Source organism: Lichenostomus cassidix, chromosome 22, assembly GCF_008360975.1.
Source record: "Lichenostomus cassidix isolate B80296 chromosome 22, HeHo_3.0, whole genome shotgun sequence".
NCBI classification, from domain to species: Eukaryota; Metazoa; Chordata; class Aves; order Passeriformes; family Meliphagidae; genus Lichenostomus; species Lichenostomus cassidix.
This window is the reverse complement of record NC_139502.1, coordinates 303,574-321,099: the sequence shown is the minus strand read 5'-3', so window position 1 is coordinate 321,099 and position 17,526 is coordinate 303,574. Positions and strand designations below refer to the sequence as shown.

Genomic DNA, 17,526 nt, shown 5'->3' with positions numbered 1-17,526 from the left:
CCGGTGGGCCTGTTAGCTGTGGGGCAGTTACCGGTGGGTGTGGGGCAGTTACTGGCTGGGCAGTTACTGGCCAGCCATGGGGCCACTCTGGGCAATGCCGCCGCTGCTGCTCCTGCTGCTCCTGGAGCTGCTGCAGGAGGCTGGGCAGGGTCCCCCCGTGCCTCCCACTCGCTGGGACTGGACTCAGCCATGGGGGTCTCTGTCCCCTGTGGGTTGGAGGGTTTGGTCCCAGATAACCATCCCTCAGCAACTGGGGGCAAACACAGCAGGAGCAGTGGGGCTTCAGCAGGCATGCTGCTGGGGGCTCTGGGGAGCTTGGGAGAAGGGAGGGGGAGGTGAGGTTGCAGAGGAGGGGTGGGGGAGTTGAGATGTGGCAGCAGGTGTAACAATGTCACCACAGCAGAGCTGCCAGCACCATGATGGGTGTGCCCACTCTGTTCTCCCTCTTGGTGTTTGCAGCAGACCTCGGATCACGCTGTTCCCAACTCCCTGTTACTAATTCTCCCCTTCTCTGCTTTTCTGTATGTGCAAGGATGCAGTGTCCTACATCCTGAGGATTGAGGGGAGGCCGTACACCATCCACCTGCAGCAGCAGTGAGTTGGCCCTGGCATTGCCCTTGCTGACAGCAGCTGCTGTGTTCCCTGGTGGCTGCAGGACCTGCAAGAAGCTTGAGAAGCTCAGGGTAATGGATGCTGTTGTAAGTGACGCACTTTGCACCTTTCTCTTGTAGTGCCTTTTTATCTGATGATTTCCAGACTTATACATCCAGTGAGCAGGCATCTTTGCACTCTGATTCTGCCCACATCGAGGTAACCTGGCCTTACTTAGGGCTGTTTGTATGCCAAGTGTTTCTGCCCAAGGCAGCCGGGTGCGTGGGTGGTGGGTAAGGGGGTTGCCTTCCCAGCCATAGAAGAGGCTCCCTGTTCTCTGTTGTTTTGTAGGGAGGCTGCCACTACCGGGGCTACATCGATGGCTTCCCCAGCTCAGCAGTGACTCTCAGCCTCTGCTCAGGGCTCAGGTAAGGTACCAGCACTGTCGCAGTGCTGCCCCTTCTGTGGGCACTTGCCAGGGCCTTGCCATGGGGAGCCAGGGATGCCCCAGAAGCCTGGCCTGGCAGCAGCTGGTGCTGGGGCAGCTGTCCAGTGCCCAGGAGCAAATGGGCAGTGCTGGTGCCTTGGCAGGGGTTTGCTGCAGTTTGAGAACATGAGCTATGGGATTGAGCCGCTGGGCTACTCCCCTGCATTCCAGCACATGGTGTATCGATTGAGCGAGGAGCAGATAGCAGGGTCCCCCCTGGCCCACAGCCCCTCCAGGAGAGGCCTGGGCGGGCTGGAGGCCTGGAAGATGTTGGACAAGGCCCACACGGATAATGAGGTGAGTGGTGCCTGTTCTTGCAGCGTCCCTGTCCTCTGAGGAGGGGTCTGATCCTGCTGGAAGCTTTGGCCACACTCTTGGACACAAGCTTTGAAGGGGCACTTGAGCAGCACACCCAACAGCAGCAGTGAGGTGACCAGAGAATGCAGAAATCCATACTTTGGAGCCCATTTTCTCTTTCAGCCCCTCTCGGCCGCTGCACAATCTCAAAAATACCTCACAGTGTACATGGTTTTGGACAAGGCTTTGGTAAGTCTGTGGCAGCCACGTTTTCCTTGTCTTTGCCTGACCTCTGTGAGCATGGAAATAGTAACATTTCCCAGCTTTTACATGGATTTGTTTTCCCTTTTGAAAAGCTACATGTACTGTGGATTTTGTAGGAAAGAAGGAATGTGATTTTGTAGCTCATGTCTCCACGGCGGGGTGTTGGGAATCATTTCAGTGTTCCAGCATTGTTCTGCTTCACCTTGGTAAGTGCTTTGTGTCCTCTTGGGTTGTTTTTCAGTACAGCTATATGGGATCAGACCCGAATACTGTGACGCAGAAGATAATCCAGGCCTTCAATTTAATCAACAATGTGAGTTCTAAAGTTTGGTTTGTATTGCAGTGAGATGGGGGGTGAGGGGAATGTTGATGTTAGCAGTGGCTGCCTCTTTCCTAGCTGCTTTTGGGTTTAGGAGGATGTTATGTAAAAGATTCCATGTTTCCTTAGAAGTCTTTACCTCTGGACACATCAGTCTGCCACAGAAGAACATCTTTCCTTGTGTGATGGCCATGCCTCATGCAGATGTCCAGATAAACAGGCAGTTTGCCTTAGGGCAGCAAAACCCCAGCATTCTGTGGACTCCTGGGTTGCTCCCCTCTCTGTGCAGTAGATCCCTGATCTCACAGATCCAATTAACCTGCTTGCTCTCAGGTGTTTGTAACCAACTTCCAGTCTGGTTCTTTACTCCACTGGTGGTCTTATGGTTGACATGTGTAATGAGAAGTTATTCCCAAAACCCCCTAACACTTCTTATGAAATTTTTGGACTTTGGCTCAGGGCTCTTGCCATATCTCCTAATTCTTTAGGTGTGTTAATTCTTTTTGACTACAGATGTCACTGTGACACTGACAGCAGCAATTCGCTTTTCCCACATCTACTGTGTGCAGAGCAGTGGCTCTGCATGAAGGGAAGGTGTGAGAGCAGATGTGTCTTCTCTTATACTTCCAGATGTTTAATCCCCTTAATGTCACCATTGTGCTGTCCTCCCTGGAGCTGTGGGCAGAGGAGGATAAAATATCGACAGCAGGGGACACAGATGACCTTCTGCAGCAATTCTTACAGTGGAAACAGTTTTCTCTGGAGCCACGGGTGCACGACATTGCTTCTCTCTTAGGGTAAGATAAAGGTTCATTAGTATTAAAAATTATGTGGTAGCAATAAGTCAAACCAATGTAATTTAAAATATAAAATATTGCTTTGACAAATACTTTTTAAAAAATCTGTATTTCCTACGTATTTCCTATATCCTCAATATTCTTGAAGTATTTCTTCCAAGACATTCCTTCTAGCCAGCCTTTCAGTGGCGATGCAGCAGCTGCATGGTCCTGTCTGTCCCTTTCCACCTGCCCTGGCTGAGGATATGGGGACAGCAGCAGCCCCCCAGTCCCTGCCTGGCACCAGGCACCAGCCTCCTGCCACGCAGACCCTGCTCCAGCTCCCCCTGGGGATAGCAGAGCAGTCAGGGGCACCAAGTGGAGAAGGTATCCCTGGGACCACTAGTGACCACAGCTCTGTTCCAGGTACAGGGACCAAGGAGCATTCGTAGGCGTGGTGGCTCCAGGAGAGGCATGTCAGAGAGATGCTGCTGCCAAAGTGGCCCTGGTATGTCCCCTGCCTGTCCCCCATCAGCCCACATGGCTGTCCCAGAGCTCACCCACAGGCAGCAGGAGCGGGGGTGGATGGCAGTGTGTGGGAGTATCTGCATCAGGAGCAGGATCTCTGCAAAGAACACTCAGCTGTGACAACTCTCTCTCTCCTCCCTCTAGTACCACGGGAACGTGACACTGGAGTCCTTCTCTGTCCTCCTGGCTCAGGTGTTGGGCCGCAGTCTGGGCATGAATTCCCACAGCTCCCAAGGCTGCAGCTGCCCTGGGCACGTCTGCGTCATGAGCCCTGAGGCGCTGTGAGTTGACCAGATTGTTCTGCGAGTGGGGATGGGGATGGGTGCATGGCATCCCCTTGTCGGAGGTGTCCTCAGCAAATGTCATTCTGTTGCAAAAATTACAACAAATTAGAATCATAGACTGATGGGATCACTTAGGTTGGAAAAGGCCTCCAAAATCATTGAGTTCCACCTTTGACCAATCAGCACCTTGTCAACTAGACCACAGCACTGAGTGCTATGTCAGTCACTTCTTGAACAACTCCAGGAATGGGGACTCCACCACCACCCTGGGCAGCAATTGCAATGCCTGACCACCATTTCAGTGAAGAAATACCTGCTTTTATTCCTTTAAGAAGAAAAGATAATTAATTAAATAGCAATTCAGTGCTTAATTTGACAAAGGAGACCTTTGCTCTCCAAAGTGAAGGTACTTCTGAATGTTTTTCAGTCTCTGTTAATAATGCACTGTAGATCAGGTGAATTGACAGACCCTGGGACCATCTGCCAGCATCTGGGCGAACCCTTGACTTGCACAGAGCTTTGGGAGAGTGTGGAGTGGAGAATGTGTAACATACAAGCTGATAATCGCTTTCTTTTAGACGTTTCAGTGGGGCAAAAGCCTTTAGTAACTGCAGTGTCAGGGACTTTGAGACCTTCCTGAAGCAGGGCAGAGGCTCCTGCCTTTTTGACAGACCCCGCCTGGCCCGCCAGAGCAGAGCCATCTGCGGCAACAGAGTGGTGGAGGCTGGCGAGCAGTGCGACTGTGGCACGGCCAAGGTGGGCTAAAAAAGAAACATGGCCAAAATCCCTGCATTTGTGCTGTGGGTGCGTGTGGAGTAACAAACCCTTGAGAACAGGGGCACTATGGCAGGGGGGAGCAGCCCAGGAGGGGTTGTGTTGAGTTTGAGATTGTTTCTGTGTTGCACCAATCTGGTGGCAGCTTTGCCCGTTTGTTTTGCTGGATATTGCCCAAGTAATTGGGGAGAAGGAGCAGGAGGGGAACCTCAGGGGTACAAAAGAGTAAAATATGGGTTTGTCACGTGTCCCTAGGAATGCCTGAAGGACAAGTGCTGCACTACAACATGTAGATTAAAGCCAAAAGCAAAATGTGCCTCTGGATTATGTTGTAAAAATTGTCAGGTAAGGCACATTTTTGTAATTATCACAAAATCATTATTTATTTTTGGAGAAATAGTATGTTCCCATGCTGAGGGATAGAGCCAAACTTCCTGTTGTGCAATGGTTCCTGGGGTTGAACTTCCCAGCTCAGCTTTTGGGAACCCCTGGGGAGAATATTACCGGGACACTGTCCTGGGCAGTGTCACGCATGTGGTCACCTGAGTGCCTCAAAGGGGACCCCGAGGCCAGCATCAGGAAGGTTTGTGTGGGCTCAGGCTGGCAGGCATGGGAGGCTGCAGAGCTCTTCCTCCTCTCCAGTTCAAGTGGAAGAAATCTGTGTGCCGCCCTGCTGCCGATGCCCAGTGTGACCTGCCAGAGTTCTGCAGTGGCTCCTCGGCCTCCTGTCCCCCTGACCTGTATGTCCAGGATGGCCACAGCTGTGGCCGGGGCACTGGCTACTGCTACCGGGGACGCTGCCAGTCCTCTGACCTGCAGTGCAAGCGGATCTACGGGAGAGGTAACAGCTGTGCTGGTGGCACTGCCACTGCCCAGGGCAGGGGTGGCTGCAGCATCTTGATGCTCAGTTTGTACCTTTACTCTTCCATGCAATCTTGGATGAGAGTGGGGCACCTGGAGGGGAGGGCACAGCTTTAGGAAAGGATTTCAAGCTCTGCTTTGGCTCTGGTTAACAGAGTCCCCCAGTGCTTCACAGATAACAATGAGAAGAACAAAAAGCAAATTATTATCTGTGGGCACACTCAGAGAACTTCCCCATTTGCTATTCCCCTGCTGATTTCTGAGGTTCAGGACTGCTGGGGGTTTGGGCAGGGATAGCTATGTTTTCCCTAATTAAATAATGAAAAATGAAGTTACTATTACCATAATACACTCCCTTGTGTTCCATTTAACTATAACAAATATTATTGCTAAACTTGTAGATTCAAGGAATGCTCCTGTGCTCTGTTACGAGGAGATTAACAGCCAGAAGGACAGGTTTGGGAACTGTGGGTTCATGAGTGGACACTCATACCAGCCCTGTGCTTGGAGGTATGCTGGGGAGGGAGCACTGCCTCTGCTAAAATGCATATTTAATTGGGATGGGACAGTCAAGGAAAGTGTCAAGACTCCGGTCTATGGTGAGACTTGTGAAGCAATAAATAGCTTTATGTGTGTTCTCCTTGTTAAGGTGTCTCTCCTTACATCACAGATCCTCTCTTGGACCTCCCAGTCCTGCTGACGTTCTCTTACCAAACTGTGCTGTTTAATGTTCCAGTGCTCATCAGGCAGTATCTGTGTGTATGTTTGATTCACATCCTGTGCAAATTGGCTTTCCAGGAATCTCAGGTGTGGGAAGTTAATCTGCACGTACCCATACAGAAAGCCCTTCTCATCAGCTGCTGCTGCTGTGATTTATGCCCGAGTGCGAGAGCATTTGTGTGTCTCTCTGAACTATCTGAATGTACCGCCACTGCGGGATCCACTTCTGGTTCCTCCAGGGACAAAGTGTGGCACTGGAAAGGTAAGGAAATATTTTGTAATCATTTGAAATTACAAATATAAACTGTAAATACTAATGTGATTATAGAAATACTTGCTCCTTTCCAGCAGTGCGCTTGATATTTAAAAACACTCTTAAAACTTGCAAATGTCACATTAAAGGTTTGGTGGGGTGTGAGCACTAAACGTGTCCTGGCCCCAGGGCAGAACTGTGGTTTTTTTGTCAGGTTTTTTCTTTTTTTTTTAAATAGTGTGTTTTCCTTCCCCTTTGGGCCATAGCCTGATGTGCTGAGCGCTGTGTGGGTGATGCAGTGCTGGGCTGAAGCTGCCATGGTTTTTCCCAGGTGTGTATAAACAACACGTGTCACCCACACTCGGTGCTGGGCTACAGCTGTGACAGCAAAGCAAAGTGCCACGGCCACGGCGTGAGTCACACGGGGTGCTGGGGCTGGGAGGCACATTGTATGAGTTCATTGCACACCTGTATCCTCCCCTGGGCCTTCCAGGTGTGCAACAATGAGGGCAATTGCCACTGCTACACAGGCTGGCAGCCCCCTGACTGCCGGAGGAGGGGGTTCCGCTCGGGGGGCACTGTCCAGATGACAGAGGAAGGTCAGTATGGGCAGCAGGGAAGGGGACAGCATGGGCAGCAGGGAAGGGGACAGCATGGGCAGGGCTGGCAGTGCCCCGTGCCCAGCTGGGCTGTCTCCTGCCAGGCCTGCCCCTGCAGCGAGCACTGGAGTATGGCGAGATGGCCTGGCTGGTGCTGGGCTCTGGCCTCGTTCTGTTCATCCTCACTGCAGCCCTCGGCCTCGGTCTGTGGCGCCAGCAGGTGCTGGGCCAGTGCAGTGGGCAGCAGCCACCGGGAACCGAGGGGTGAGTGGGGCCCTGCCTGCTGTGGGATCCTCGGAGGGATGGGGGATGTGGGAGAGTGCCTTAGTATTCCCCAAGGGAATTCCTTAAGGGTGTCCTTGGAGAGGGGAGGGAAGGGCATGAGGGGATTCCCTTGGGGTGTACAGGGTGATTTCCCGGGGGGTCATGAGGACATTCCCCAGGGCTGAGGTGACGTTTGGGGGTAGAGGCACGCCCTGAGTCAAATCAGGGCCAAGGCACTCTTGTAGGTCTCCCCACAGCAGCAGCCGAGACATGGACAGGGAGCTGGAGCCAGACCTGGAGGTAAATCTGGAGTCAGACCTGGAGCTGAAGACAGGCAAAGACCCAACACCAGAGCCAGAGCTGGGTCAGCATCATGGGCACTAATTAAAGGTGTTTGGCAAAGCTGATGTTGTGGTCAATGCCTCGTGGTTTTATGCTTGTAGTTTGTGCTTTTGTCAGTTAACCCTGCTTTTGGGGCCTAGGGGCCACAGCTGCTGAGTTCATCGCCTTTTCTCTGTGGGCACGTGGTGGTGGTTGTGATTTGCCCATCTGTGAGGGCTGGGAAGCTGCCTGATGCTGGGGACTGTCCAGCAGGGACAGATCAGGTGCTGTGGCTGCTCTGAAGTGGAGCTCTCCTGCATGGCTGTGGATGTGTGTGGCTCATGCCCCCTTCCTCTGGCCAGACGACAGCATGAGCTTCCCAGCACAGACCACTGTCAGCCAGGGAGGTTGGCTCCTGCCTGTCACAATGAGGTCAGCAGCCCAGTGCACACAGGTTTGACATTGCCGGGATTGTGGGGATCTCCAGCCACAGAAACAGAGCTGTCACCCCAGGCCACCTCTGTGCAGCATCCCAGGGGAGCCTGGCAGCCCCTCAGGGCAGGATTTGGGGAGCAGCTCACAACCTCTACTGCCTGTGAGAGAGGTCCCCCAAGGCTTTCCCATGGGTGGATGCCCACCGAACGGGGTTTAATGTTTGCTCCATGACAAAGCCTTATCAGCAACCTTTAGTCATGTTTGCTCAGACCCTCTGGCCATTGGGCAGCCGGCCTGACTCTCCCCCAGGACAAGGTACGCTCGTGCCGCCAGCTGACACCGTGCTGGCTCAGCAGGTACTGGCAGTGAGGTGGCCAGGCCAGAGCACCTCTTGACACCACAGCCAGGGTCCGGCGATGGAGGCCAGCAGTGACATGGAGGAGCCCCCACTGCCTCTGGCACTCACCAGGTTTCAGGTCTCCGAGGAGTTTGGCTTCCTGCTTCCCAATCCTCTGGTAGGAGCTGGCTGTGCCTCCCCATCTGCATGCTACAGGAGGCAGACAGGAAAACAGAGGGGTTGGTGAGCAGTTTTCTGGGGGGGGGCTTTGATTTAGCATTTTGCTATAACACTTTACAAAGAGCAGTGACAAAGGCTGGTGTTATTTTGGCACAGGCAGTTTCATAGGACAAACCCCTACCCTTTAAAATGACGAAAGCAGCTGCAGCAAGTGGCACAGAGAAGAGAAGGAGCTGTGCCATATAAACACTGGCTCTGGCTCTACAGATTTTGGGGAGCGCAAGAAGAGCACCTGTGCCCCAAAGAAGGACTATTTATTACTGGCCTGGCTCCACAGTGGGAGTGCATGGGGACAGAGAAATCATGTTCACCATCCATTAATTTGTGACTACACAGGCTCATCTTACAGCAGGGGGAAGCAGCCACAAGCCATCAGCAGTGATGTGCGAGGCTGGGTGGGTGCTGGGAGCCCTGGGCACATTCACAGCCTTCCCTCTGCCTCTCTCCACCAAGACAGAGCTACCGGCACCCTACGGCCCCTGGATGGACATCGCCCATGAACTGCCCCAGCTGATCACAAGCCATCAGCTCCGCTCGCATGTTCACCAGGTATGGTGCTCTCCTTCCTGCCTCTGGAGCTCTCTCAAACCTTGGTCTGACACAGCAGTGTCTGTAAAATGTGTAGAAAGGCAGCCCAGCAGCAAGGATGTGTGCTGAGCCACGACTGACACCAGGTGACAGCAAAGTCTTACCATCCGCACAGAAATAACTCCCACAGCAGATGCAAGGGCTGCAGCAGGGAGCCCTCTAGGTGTCACAAGACCTATGTCTCATCCCACCCACGCTCCCTGCCAAAGGAGCGCAGGTGCTCCATGAGCCCCAGGCCAGGCTAAACCCTTCTGGCACACAGGGATCAGCTGCTCCCATGGGCCTCCCAGCGCCAGGGAGAGGGACTCCTTTTTGAGGAAAATCCCATGGATTACTGTCCCTGCTCACGAACCAGCAACAGTGCAGCAGGAGCAAATCTTGCAGAGCAGGTGGGAATGGAGGCTTACAGGCAGGGGAGAGGCACTGGAAGGGTTCCCTCAGCTGGCAGGGCAGCCCCTCCACCACAGGGGCTTTGGCATTGCTGGCTCTGCTCCTTGCTCCCAAGGGTTTCCCTGGCAGATGCCGCAGCTGAGCACCCAGCACCTCCAAGGACGTGAGGAGCTGCACTTGGCACACCTGGTGCTCAGTTTCATCACCATGGGCTACGTCTGGCAGGAGGGCGAGGAGGGCACCGTGCAGGTAAAGACAAGGCAGATCAAGTTCACCTGCTCCTTGGGGTCTGGGAGCTGATGCTTTTTCCCTAGATCTTATCACATGGGAGCAAAGCCCCTTTCCTGTGGCTGCAGCAGGAGTGTGTCCTCTCCTGCCAGGCTGCTGCCTGCAGACAGGCACCTTTCAGCAGCCTGACAACATCCCCGTCTTCCTCTGTGTTTTGTGCCACTCAGGTCCTGCCCCGAAATCTCGCTGTCCCTTACTGGGAGGTGTCACAGGCCCTGGGCCTCCCGCCCATCCTCAGCCACGCAGACTTTGTGTTGGCCAACTGGAGGAGGAAGGACCCCAACAGGTAAACAAGCAAATGCCAGCGGATGAAGTGTGGTTCTTGCTGCAGCTGGGCAGCAGTGGTGAGCAGGTGTTTGGGACAGACTGCTCCCAAATTGCTCCTGTTCTGCTAAAACCCCTTGAATCTCACCTTTGCTGGGGTCAGCCCCACAGGTGCAGACACTGGAACTCTGTGGAATATGGGTGTCTCTGGGAACAGTTCCTGGAGACAGCTCCTCTATTCCCTGCAGAGCACAGCCAGTCACTAGAACAATTTATAATCGTTCTCTCCATCTCTCTCTCTCTCTCTGCCCCCCTTTTCTTGGGCATTTGTTGGCCATCACCGAAATTCCTTCAGGCCTCTGGAAATTGAGTAAGTAGTTAATGTTCATTTATTTTCTAAAGGTGTTGGTTTTGTTTGGATTGGCTCAGCTCTCCAGCACTGCTTGGGCTGAACTTCTCTTGATGTGTGCACACAAGAGCAGTGTTTGTCACACAAGTGCCACTGCGACAGCAGCAAAGTGACTGCAGCAGAACTGCTGGCTGCACAGATCCAGTGGCCATGGGCCATGGGGAGGGCACAGGGAGGATGGCAGCTGCCCCCAAACCAGAACAGTCACGCTCCCCTGCCTCTCTGCAGGCTCTGCAGTCTGGGAGGGTTTTGTTCCAAGGGCTCAGTGGGTCCTGCAGTGTGCAGGAAAATCCTGAGCCACCATCCCCCTAATCTCTCTCCTCTCCTGCTTTGTGCAGGAACCTGGACACCATCATTGCACTGCCCGGGGGAGAGAGCCTGCGGGGCTTCATCCTTGTCACCCTGCTAGTTGAGAAGGCAGCTGTGCCTGGCATTAAGGTGGGTAGGGCTGTTTCCCGGGGCTTTTTGCTTACCTGTAAAGTGCCTGAGGTGCATCCACTAGGTGTCCCTGGCTGCTGAACATGGGCTTGGCAAGGGGCAGAGCTGGCATGGGTGGCAGCAAATGTCCAGAGCCGCTGGACACAGACATCCCACCCCTTTGTCACTTGGTGCTCTCCCTCCTCTCCTCTCACAGGCAATCATCTCGGCCCTCTGTGCCATCCTGGAACGTGATGAGGAGACCCTGCACAGAGCCCTGGAGGAGCTGGCAGGAGCCATCGAGGCCATGAGCAAGGCACTGAGGCAGATGCACGGTGAGAGCAGCTGGTACCTGCATGGTCCTGCACTTGCTGCAGCTCGTGAGATGCGTTGGTGTGACTGCCAATCACCTCTGATCTGATTGACTTCCTTCTAGACTATGTGGATCCAGAGGTATTCTACACTGTGATCCGGATATTTCTCTCTGGGTAAGTGCAGCCTGTTTACTTTCAGAGCCACCATGTTGACAGCTCCCAGGGCTGGGGGGAGCTGGGAATGTGCAGGGAAGAGGAAGCCCAGATGGGATATGGGATCCCCCAAGGCAGGGTAGGAACCAGCATTGTGCCTGGCAGTGATGCTCCCGAGCATCATGATCCTGTCCCTTAGGAATTCATAGGCACTGGATCAGTTGGGCATGGACTGTGGCCAAGGGCTAGGGTCTGCCCACCTCCAGCTTCTCTCCATCCCACACTTCAGCACAGCCTAGACAGCCCCAACAGCCAGAACTGTGCACAAATGAATCATTCCTGCTCTTGGCCAAACAGTTTTGACAGGAGAAGAGGAATTTCTCTTTATTTCCACACTGTGTACACAAAGCTGCAAAGCTGAGCAGAGGCTCTTCCCACTGCGTGTTAAAGAAACATCTGTAACAAGCCTCTTGCTGCTGCTCTGTTACAATTCTGTCAGTTGAGAAAAAGAAAATCCCCCCCAAATACTGAAAACGCCATTTGGTGAAGGAAGAACCATGGCCCCAAGAGCCCAGCACGGCATGTTCACCATTCCTCAGCATCCCTGTGGGGCTGCAGCATCTGCAGACATTTGCTCCCAGGCTTCTCAGAGGGGTTCTATTTTTATTTCTGTTTTTATTTCTCTCCATCGTATCTCAGCATTCCCAAGTAAAAGGCTCCATGCATCATGATTAGGTTTCTGTTATTTTTTTTATCTAAGCTGACCTTGTCTCGATGGTCATCAGCCTGGGAAAACATGCCTTTTGAATTCCCTTCTGCTTATAATAACTTCCCACTAGTAGAGGTTACTATAAATACAATCCTGGGAGAACTAAAAATATTCTGGTATTTGATAATGAATCTATTTTCTCTGTGGTTTGTGTAAATTCTGTTCCTGCAGCCCAACAGACACTGCAGCAGCACTGAAAGCTTCGTGGAACGGTGCAGTCTGCTAAAGGTCAACAGATATTTTTGTGCCAGGCACTTTATCTCCCTGAAATCTTAACTCCTGTCTCCATTTGGGAGCAAGCTCTTCTCCATTTTGGCACAAGGCGGGCTGACAGGGTCTGAGTTCAGGGTGTGTGGCAGGGAGGCACCAGCATTGCCCAGGACCAGCAGCTTCAGAGGGAGGAAATCCCATCACTGCCTTGTTATCTGCAGAGATAAGTAGAGGCAGTCTGGCCTGGCCTCTATTTATTCTTTAAATGCCTTTAAAGACATCACCTTGAGTACCAGGAACAAAGCAAATTCCAAACTTTAGGGGATCAGGAGTATTTGGGTGACTGTCTGCTTCTCTGAATATTCAAGGAATTGATGTAAAGTGCCATTATTGCCCAGACAAGTCCCCCCTCCCTCTCCCATACTCAGGGTAGCTCTGCTTGCACAAACCTTCCTGAACTGGAGCAGGGGGTGCAGCCAGACAGGGCAGTGTGTCCCAGCACCATGCCACAGGGTGCTCACCGGGGCATGGAGATCCCAGAGAATGCTCTTCTGGCAAAGGAAAATTAAGGATTTCTCCCTACACCCACGGCCTCGTTATGTGCCTTGGCATAGTATTTGATTTCCAAGTTTATCTCCTGTTTGAGGAGGGCTGACATGGCTGAGTTGGAGGAGGAGATCCATGGGCTGGGCCAGAAAGGTTTTGCTCAATCTTGCCAGCCCAGGGTCCCTTCTCACAGGCCCCTGTCCCCAGCCCCACGGCCGCTGCTTGACTGCCGTGTCTCCTGCTCAGCTGGAAGGACAATGCTGCCATGCCACACGGGCTCATCTATGAAGGAGTGTCCCAGGAGCCCATGGCATTCTCGGGAGGCAGCGCAGCACAGAGCACAGTCCTGCACGCCTTCGATGAGCTCCTGGGCATCTGCCACCGCCAGGACAGTGGTAAGCCACGAGCTTGGTCTTGTCCAAAGCAAATAAGGGGCAGGGGAAGAGATGAGCCAGAGCAATTCCCATGGCTGTGCCAGCTCTGTCAGGCAGGAGGACATGTGCCCATGTCATCCTCGCAGAGTCTGGCTGGGACAAGGCTCTGCCCACTTCCAGGGAGGAAGGTAATAAATGTGGCTCTGACAGATGCTTCCTCACAGTGATAAATTTGCAAAAGTACACACTTGGCTTTTTGCACATCAGCTTTTTATTGAGGTTCTCTATGGGCCTAGAGATGAGGGAGCAGAGTGTGCAGTCATCCTGCCATGGATGGATGGATTTACCTCATCCATTCACATAGCTCCATGTTAGTCCAGCACACAACAGAAATATTTACCAGAAATTATCAAAACCCCTTTACTAGCAAAAGAACCCCAAACCAAAAGGCTGGGAGCAGGGCTAAACCCTGGTTTTTAGGATTAGGACCAGCCCTAATGGAACACTGACCTAATATTGGTTTTCTTTCTCAATTAATTGGAGGCAGAGCAGAGGAGGCTGTTCAGGCTCTCAGTGGTCCCTGCAAACTGTGCCAGCACCAGAGCTCCTGTCCAGCTTCTTTCCTAGAGGGTGGGAGTGTTTGATTCGCTTACCCACAACGTAATCCTTTCTTTGCTGGTGTCTTGCAGCCTCCTTCCTGCACAGGATGAGGGACTACATGCCCCCACCCCACAGAGCCTTTGTGGAGGAGATCCACCGTGCTGTGTCCCTGAAGCAGCACGTGCTCTCCTCTGGGGACACTCAGCTCCGCGCCGCCTTCAACCGCTGTGTGTCTGCACTGGCAGACTTCAGGTCCTACCACATCACCATTGTCACCAAGTACATCAGCATTGCGGCAGCCAAAGCCAGGGCTGGGCAGGCAGAGCCAGGGGCCAGGGCTGGCCCGGCTGGGGGAAAGCCCCCTTCTGCCCTGGAGACCAAAGGGACAGGAGGCTCCCACATCTTCAGCTTCCTGAAGAGCATCAGGGACACCACCAGGGAGGGGATGATAAGTGCCTGACCTACCCTGAGGGTTGGCAAGGCACTGCCCAAAGTGGATGCAGGAGGCCAAGGGCCTGCGGTGTCTGTCTGCAACACACAATCCAAGGTCCAAAACCTCCCCTCAGCAGCAGCCTTCCCACCTGTGCACGTCTGGGACATGAGGAACATGCTCGGGACTGTTGAGAGAGAGCAGTGCTCCTGCTGCTTCCCCCCAGAAGGCGCACAGTGAGCTCAGCATCCTCCCCCGGCACCGGGCTGGACACAGTGTACTCCCCTGGCACTGTTGTCAGCACACCATCCGTGTCCCTCTCCAGCCCCTGCTTTGGCGCTGCAGTGCGGATAGACACGATGGGTTACACGGACAATAAAGGATTTCTGATCCAGCCGCGAGGCTGGGCTCTGTGTCCATCGCGACATCGCAGCGCTTCTCCATCACCAGGTGGCGGCAGAAACTCGCATTTGGCCCCCGCAGCAGAGGAACCAAAAACCACCAGTGGGGATTGGGGGGTGGAGGGCTGAGGGGGACAGCGAAGGGCAAGAAGGATCTCCCCACTGTGACCCCCAGCCTCTGGCACATGGCCGCACACCTGCAAAGGGACCATGATTACTGCACAGGGCAAGTCCAACAAACACCCATTCTCCAGTCGTGGGAGTCATGCTGAAGCCACTCGAAGCCCACCACGCGAGGAGTGTGGATGAGCGAAGGGAGCCAAGCTGTGGGATAAATGTGGGAGGTCCAGGAGGCTGGTGGTCACGGGAAAAGGCTGCACTGAGGCACAGGAATTGCTCTCAATGGCCAACTCCATTGCCCCTCCTGGCTAAGGGCTTAGGATGTCACAGGGGCAAGGCTGTAACAGTGGGGGTCACACGGGCTTCACTTTAAGTCTCAGTGACAATACTGTGCTGTAGTAGGGGACATGGGAACACACGGCTTCCTCAAGGGGCCAGCATGGGAAAAACACTCCTGCCAAACCCCTCATCCTCTCTGGGCATCTGCAGCAGGATAACACCCAGCCTGGTGCCGGGGTCAGGCCAGTATAGACGTGTCTCTGATACACACCTGGCAGCAGGTGAAGTGAGACCCTCGAGCAGCCCCTGTGCTGGGTGTGCCTGCAAGGACACTGCCTGGCCCAAGGCTGCAGGCTGGGCTGAGTGGGCAGGGCCTTGTGCCAAGAGCAGTGCTCAAGCTTTTTTTATAGTACCAGGTGCCCCTGCTGCCCTTTTCTAGCAAGTCAGCACACCCAAATTCCTCGGAATCGGCATCTTTAGGGAAATCAGGCCATATGGCTCTGTTTTGCCTCCCCAGGTTTTGCTGGCACAGCCGCCAGAGGCAGGATTCACACCCAATCAGTGTCTTGGTGCAAAAATAGCCCTGGCAGTGCCCCTTCTGCACTACCAGAAGAGAGTCAAGGTCCTTTGAAATGAGATGTCATTCCCATAAGGGCAAAAATAAGCTCAGCACACTGCAGCTTGAATTATTAAACTCTTGCTAAATTGTATTTTGCGCTCTTTTTTTGAATGCAGCCTTAAAACTGGGGCTTCAGAGATGACTTCAGTAAACAACCCACAGGAACATGTCAGCACCTTTAAATCTTTGCCTGGCAGCACTCCTTCCACTTGATCTTCATTTCTGAATAGCTGCTGCATATTTCATATAGGAAATATTTCATCCTGATGATTGTCTTGGTCTATTACATTTCAGACCATTTCAGGAAAACAGCAAACTTGGACTAGGGGGAAAATCACTCCAGCTAAATGAGAAATGCAGCCAGGACTGGAGGGAGCTGGCCAGGCTGGCCCTGCAGGGGGACAGGGGCTCCACTGCCAGGGAGTGGATGGAAAAACAGGAGAGATGTCACAGGCCTTGTCCAGATCCCAAGCAGCAGCTCCATCCCCAAATTGGTGCCACCCACACAGAAATCTCCCGTATCTCTGCCAGGCCCTGTGTCTGCAGCACTGAAGCACGTTGTGGAGCTGCAGCTCAGAGCTGTCCAGCAGACCAAGAGCTCTTCTGGACACATTTTGGAGTGTCCACCAGACTCCTGACTCCTTGCTTTTGTTAAGCAGAGATTTCCCACATGATACCTGATGGTCAGACCTATGTGATGGAGAAGGAAGCCTGGTGCATGCCCAAGGTGGCAGGAGGAGGCCTCACCTAGGCACACCTTCGATGCCACCAAAGCTCACAGAGCCTCACCAGCCCTGGGACCAGCCTGCAGGAGGTGGCCAGCCCTACCCACCAGGGCATGCCCAGCCCGTCATGCCACCTACGCTGTTTGCTCAGACTTTCCGTCATTCTCAATCACTTTGGCCTCTGTTTCCCTCCTCGCCATGCCCAGGTTTCAGCCAGGTCACTTTCCACTGAGACAAATCTGTGTGAAAGTTCCTGAGCTGCCCATGGGCACTGGCAGCCCCTTCCCGGCCCCCTCTGCAGGAATTCCCACAGCCCCAGGCAGATTCAGCCAAGTGCTTTGCTGCTTTTGTCCCTGTGAATATTTAAAATCGAACAGGAATACAAACATTTGGATTCTAGACACTTCCCAACCCCGACATTATTTATCATACTTGGCTCTGCTCCTGGAGCTGGGGCCAGAAGAGGCTCTGAATGATTTAAGTGATTTAACATGCTGTGCATAGATCAATCTCACTCTTCCCTCCAGCCACAGGTTTCCCTTTGTGGTTTGCTGCACACTTATTATATCCATCAATATCTAAGTAATTAAAATCCCCCATTATCTGGGTGCTGGCTTCCTTACAAACTCCTCATAAGCTATAAACTCTTTCATTATCAACCTCCCTAAAGTGCCTGGGAGTTTGCAGCCCCATCTCAGGGTCCCCAGGCTGTCATTACACCGTGAAGGTCCCATTGGAGCTGTGGCTAGTTCTAGCCTGAGCCATGGTTGCTGTTCCTCTCCCTGTATTCCTGCTGCTTGCCAGCATTGCTCATTTTCATCCCCATCTTCCTTCATTCACTGATGAGTTTATCTCAGAGCAAATCCCCCAAATCCAGCTTCACTTGTGCTGCTGATGGGGAGCTCCGGACCTGCTGCATTCCTGGGAACACCCGTGGTTGCCAAGCTCCCAATGCCACATCCCAAATTTTTCCCTGCTGCAGAACTATTTGTTGTACCTTGGAAAGGCAGCAAGTCCCCAATGCTGTCACATCTGTGGCCCAAATGTCCCTTCCCCATGATCAGGAACCATCCCAGGGCTCTTCTGGGGAGACACTTCCTTGTCACCTGGTTGGGCTCCTTTCCTGCACACCTCAGCCACAAGTCTCAAAGCAATTTATTAATAACAACCAATTTGCCTTGCAATTCCCCATTGGAAGGGATGTGAAGGCACAGAAAGTAATTGCCTTCACCTTCTTTCTGGTGCTGCCACTTGCCCCAGACCTGCTGGTTTATCAGTGA

General features: G+C 53.2%; 2 protein-coding genes across 13 annotated transcripts; both read left to right on the top strand.

Annotated features, from left to right (window-relative positions):
• The first annotated feature begins 470 nt into the window (after nucleotides 1–470).
• LOC146427946 (disintegrin and metalloproteinase domain-containing protein 32-like) lies at nucleotides 471–7,424 on the top strand. 9 transcript variants are annotated; one of them, XM_085080850.1, is made up of 18 exons: nucleotides 474–594; nucleotides 732–810; nucleotides 943–1,019; nucleotides 1,183–1,375; nucleotides 1,559–1,624; nucleotides 1,881–1,952; nucleotides 2,589–2,755; nucleotides 3,161–3,242; nucleotides 3,407–3,543; nucleotides 4,125–4,302; nucleotides 4,576–4,665; nucleotides 4,963–5,161; nucleotides 5,583–5,691; nucleotides 5,980–6,163; nucleotides 6,486–6,566; nucleotides 6,648–6,753; nucleotides 6,858–7,017; nucleotides 7,275–7,424. In XM_085080850.1, exons 1-18 carry the CDS (start codon nucleotides 524–526, stop codon nucleotides 7,399–7,401), a joined length of 2,178 nt encoding a protein of 725 aa, XP_084936976.1. In that variant the 5' UTR covers nucleotides 474–523; the 3' UTR covers nucleotides 7,402–7,424. The 9 variants fall into 9 exon arrangements, 8 of the variants coding, with proteins under 8 accessions (XP_084936980.1, XP_084936979.1, XP_084936978.1 ...); XM_085080849.1 differs by having other exon boundaries at nucleotides 7,263–7,424; XM_085080853.1 differs by lacking the exons at nucleotides 6,486–6,566; nucleotides 7,275–7,424 and adding an exon at nucleotides 6,421–6,485 and having other exon boundaries at nucleotides 472–594; nucleotides 6,858–6,996.
• Nucleotides 7,425–7,545: 121 nt separating this feature from the next.
• Nucleotides 7,546–14,496, top strand: LOC146427945 (indoleamine 2,3-dioxygenase 2-like). 4 transcript variants are annotated; one of them, XM_085080858.1, is made up of 10 exons: nucleotides 7,546–8,288; nucleotides 8,804–8,899; nucleotides 9,458–9,577; nucleotides 9,784–9,902; nucleotides 10,236–10,250; nucleotides 10,628–10,727; nucleotides 10,924–11,041; nucleotides 11,143–11,194; nucleotides 12,945–13,093; nucleotides 13,762–14,496. In XM_085080858.1, exons 1-10 carry the CDS (start codon nucleotides 8,190–8,192, stop codon nucleotides 14,130–14,132), a joined length of 1,239 nt encoding a protein of 412 aa, XP_084936984.1. In that variant the 5' UTR covers nucleotides 7,546–8,189; the 3' UTR covers nucleotides 14,133–14,496. The 4 variants fall into 4 exon arrangements, with proteins under 4 accessions (XP_084936984.1, XP_084936987.1, XP_084936985.1 ...); XM_085080859.1 differs by lacking the exon at nucleotides 7,546–8,288 and adding an exon at nucleotides 8,303–8,353; XM_085080861.1 differs by lacking the exon at nucleotides 9,458–9,577.
• The last annotated feature ends 3,030 nt before the right edge of the window (nucleotides 14,497–17,526 follow it).

Coding starts and splice junctions, on each gene's coding strand:
- LOC146427946 (XM_085080846.1), top strand. CDS start 524: ATGTGCAAGGATGCAGTGTCCTACATCCTGAGGATTGAGGGGAGGCCG. Junction 2,756..3,160: donor GACATTGCTTCTCTCTTAGG/GTAAGATAAAGG, acceptor GCTCTGTTCCAG/GTACAGGGACCAAGGAGCAT. Junction 3,243..3,406: donor CTGCTGCCAAAGTGGCCCTG/GTATGTCCCCTG, acceptor TCCTCCCTCTAG/TACCACGGGAACGTGACACT.
- LOC146427945 (XM_085080858.1), top strand. CDS start 8,190: ATGGAGGCCAGCAGTGACATGGAGGAGCCCCCACTGCCTCTGGCACTC. Junction 9,578..9,783: donor GCGAGGAGGGCACCGTGCAG/GTAAAGACAAGG, acceptor TGTGCCACTCAG/GTCCTGCCCCGAAATCTCGC. Junction 13,094..13,761: donor CTGCCACCGCCAGGACAGTG/GTAAGCCACGAG, acceptor GGTGTCTTGCAG/CCTCCTTCCTGCACAGGATG.